The sequence below is a fragment of the Limulus polyphemus genome, unplaced genomic scaffold (assembly GCF_000517525.1).
Source record: "Limulus polyphemus unplaced genomic scaffold, Limulus_polyphemus-2.1.2 Scaffold823, whole genome shotgun sequence".
NCBI classification, from domain to species: Eukaryota; Metazoa; Arthropoda; class Merostomata; order Xiphosura; family Limulidae; genus Limulus; species Limulus polyphemus.
Genome location: NW_013666433.1, coordinates 327,292 through 331,399, shown reverse-complemented (window position 1 = coordinate 331,399; position 4,108 = coordinate 327,292). Strand labels below are relative to the sequence as shown.

The 4,108-nt window shown below is 30.8% G+C and overlaps 1 protein-coding gene across 1 annotated transcript in view; it reads right to left on the bottom strand.

The window, feature by feature from the left end:
* The window catches only part of LOC106460725 (F-BAR domain only protein 2-like), an 89,526-nt gene that overhangs the window by 48,742 nt on the left and 36,676 nt on the right, over positions 1–4,108 (bottom strand). The window contains exon 10 of the mRNA XM_022387502.1: positions 3,854–3,950. Within this exon, the coding sequence (XP_022243210.1) occupies positions 3,854–3,950 (97 nt within the window). The remainder of the gene's footprint in view (positions 1–3,853; positions 3,951–4,108) is intronic.

The following is a 4,108-nucleotide window of genomic DNA, read 5'->3' as shown; positions in this document are numbered from 1 at the left end:
AGGCAAGTACAACTGAGTAATATGGGCATCATACCCCAACAAACTAGCAACAGATTAACCAAATATAATATGATACGGCCTAAGAAGATAAACATACCATTGAAGAGAATATTAGTGAACGAGCATCCAGCAAAACCCCTAAAGGGGAATGGTGGATTACCATGAAAAGAAGGTGAATGGAGGAATAACAATAGAAAAGGGGTAGTGTATGTAAGACAAGGATAGAAAAACCTATGCCTACTTTGCTAAGAAAGATGAACAAAATACAAAGGATCTGACCACCAAGTCTGAAAAAAAAGACTACAGAGTTTAGGAGTCAAAGAAAAGCAATACAGCACGAAGTCATGCCTGGTCATACGAAGTAACAAAGGAAGGAGCCCTAGGTATGTATGCCTCAAAGTAGTGGTAAAAGTAACTGAATATGGATTGGAAGTACAAAAACATACCTGAGAAACTCGGTCCTGAAATTACAAAAAAGAAAGAAGGCTGAGGTAGAATCAAGACAGCATGGGTATAAGATGAAGCCCAGGTAAGTGGTGGGAAACAACTGGCAAAATCCCCTCCATTATGAATGAGAAACAGATGAAGGTATGTCAGGGATAAAATAAGGCTCAGGCCACATGAAAGACTCTGCCATCTGCCGCACAAAAGCTGTCACTTCTCCCAAGAGATAAAGCCAAACCTAATGCCAAGGTAGTTTTTATACTTGCATAAACAAAGTTGTGTTGTTTCACACCAGATAAAGTGGAAGTTACTGATACTTATAAGAAAATATTCTTCAACATTTAATATTTACAGAACAGGTAATGTCTTTGTAGATATTTTCACTAAAAAATGCATATATATATATATGAAAAGTTCATAAGCAAAAAAACACATCATTACAAAAAATGTCAAATCAATAAGTGATGATTGTACTCTACAGTACAGAGGGACTCAGCTGCACTAGTAGGGTGTGTGGCACTCCTATTGGTGGAGGGTCATTGCATGCTACAATGCAACTATACCATATGTAGGCAAGTGCTGTTAGGTGGGAACCTCAAGGCTAATGGTGAGCAAAAATTGTACACATAGAGGGAAGCACAAATTTAGGAAAGCTATCATGCATGTGGAGGTTAGGTATTGTATCAGAATTTCTAGTTTGAGCTCCAAAAAAAAATAAGTTTTAAGTTCATAATTTTATAAGGAAATATTTAAAAAAATCCCCAGTCTCCCCTAGTATAAGAATTGTGACATTTATTGTCTAGGTCTTCCCTCTTCTCTGATTTCTTTACCTCCACTCCAAGAAGTATAGAATTTAACATAAATTATTAATTATAATATAGTTATTACTCATGGAAAGCATAATTCTTATAGCATTCAATCTTATTTGCTCACAGCCATAAACTAGAAATCACATTTTGATGTCAAGCATATTGGTATACCAATGTAACTACCTAATAAGTTGTAACATGCATAATTTGACCTGTCCATAGTGAAAGGGTTAATGGAAGGATAGAACAGTGGTTATAACTTTTCTCCATTATGTATAAATCTAATGCTTATAAATATTGCTCTTGTGATTAACCCTTTCATGACGGGCTCAGTATAAAATATACGAGTTCATATACAAATTTGCACACATCAAGTATTTATACTATAACTTTTAATGCAGTATGTGTATCTTCACAAAATTTGGTAGACATTCAGTAAACACAAAAAAATCAGATTTTTTAATGAAGTGTTTTACTAAAGATTAGTTTGTGAATGTCAAGTCTGTTTCATTACTTGTCCGAGTGCAATGTGATTTTCATGTTATGATTAAAAAAAACTATTTATCATCCCTAAAATCTCAAATATCATTTGTATAATCTTTAAAATCTCCTAAGTATAATTCAAACATTTGTTTTCAGTAAAAATGGTATATTTTATCTATTATTTTCTCTACCCTAACTCACTACAAAGTAGGTCAATTTGACAGACCTTGTAACCACTATATATATAAATAATTCTAAACTACCCTTTTTTTCATTCTAGAATTACTTCAAATGTAACAAGAAACTACATTTGTTTATTCTAAGTAGCTTTAAACCTGTAACAGTATACCTCTATTTATAATTAAATTTTATTGTTTCATTGCACTTTGAACAGTGTCTACATACTATTTGTGCCATTATAAGTTGTAAATCACTTGGAGAACATGCAACTCACGTTACGCTATCAAATTACATTACTCACGAGCTACTTGTGTGCATGCGTCATGAAATATTTTCTTTATATTATTATTATTTATTTTACCTAATCTAACTTCAACTAACCTAAAGAGATCCATATTTTTACAATTTAGATACTTTTATAATAATAAATAAAGAATAAACATGAAAAACAAGAAATAAATTACTTACCCGTGTCTTCTTTTTTTTTTACTGTTGACTGTCGATGACACTTAACCTTATTTTTTTGTACTAATGGTAGTAATGTACAAAATAACTTTTATTTAATTAGATAATGCACCAAAAAACACGAAATAATAACATGGAAAAAGCAGACAATTTCCTCTAAATACCACAATTTTTCAGGCTTTCTAACTATGTGATAAAAACCATTACACGATCATCCAAGCTAGTTGTTATCTTTCCCGTGGAACGAAGCTTCTGCTAACTGAGAAATTGACAATTTTCTGTTCCGAAAACAATGTAGTAAGATACATCATTTAATAGATGAAAACCTTTGTTTTCCTTTTGTTATAGATAATACAGAATTAAACGTAAGAGAGAACTTTAACAAATCCTGAAAGAGAGGACGTGACAGGTGGGTGTGGCAAGAGGGGTCTGATTTTCTATTTGATGGCTCTGTAACCAAACAAAATTGAAGGCTATAAAAATTATGGTTTGTCTGAGCAATGATGATTTTATAGTGAGTAATTTACGTTAAATTTCATACTTATTGGAGTGGTGGAGAATAAAATAAAGAGAAGATGTCTGGAGAAAATACGTCGCATTTCTCAATTCAGGATTTTTTTAAATATTGCTTTATAAGATTAAGAATGTAAAACTTATATACTATTAAAATATGGATTATTAGCTACAGTTTTATGCTATACTAATTGGTATAACATAAACAATAAAAAGACTAAAAGACTGTGACATGCACAGTTAGACCCACCCATTGTGAAAGGGTTAATGTTATATAAACCTGATGTTTATATTATTTTCAATGGTTAACCAAAAAACACAGTAATAATTCTAACCATGTCACACCTTGTTTAAGATTAAGATCTTTCATCACAATAATACAAGGATAAAAACTAAAGAGGCGTGTAAAATTAGGCATATTTTCATGTTAGTAAGAAAATTGTGACCTGAGAAACTACTTAATAAACATAAAATAAATCCACAGCTAAACTTTTAGTTCACGTGTGTACACAATTCTGTTTAAAATTTACTTAAACTACTAGTTCATAAACGTGTAAACAGCTTTTTTAAAACCCTAACCAAACTAATGAACACATATGAACAAAGTTTTTTTTATGTTTTAATATACAAATATTCCTATTTGGCTTCTATTACTGTTACAGCATTTGGCACTCCTGGAACATATTAAAGCAATCAAAATAAATATACAAGCAATTTTTAAAGGAGGTTATACATGACAGAAGTAACTTTTTTAGATGTAGGATGATGTACAGATTCAAGTTTATTTTTAGAAACAAACAAAAGTGCCACTTATGTAAAATTATTACCAAACCCAAAAATTAAAATCTACTGAAGATACTGTATTGCTAATTAGAGCAATAAACTATGAAGATAATTTTGTATTACATTATTATTTTTTTCTTTAGAAATATCATTAATTTGATATAAATCCAACTTACCAGGGACTTCTATGCCAGTTCCATTTTTCTTAACAAAGTGTTCCAACAGACTTGAAACATCAATTTCATTACACTGTTGTTTGAATTCCAGGTTTGCCTGAGAATATTTAAAATTTTCATGATACTGGATGTAAGTTACTTTAAAGCAGTTGTATTTTTTGTTAATACACCAACAATACTAATGATTACATGATACAAACCAACCTAAAGAAATAAAAACAACTTAATTTACTTCATGCAAGATGATTTTTTTTT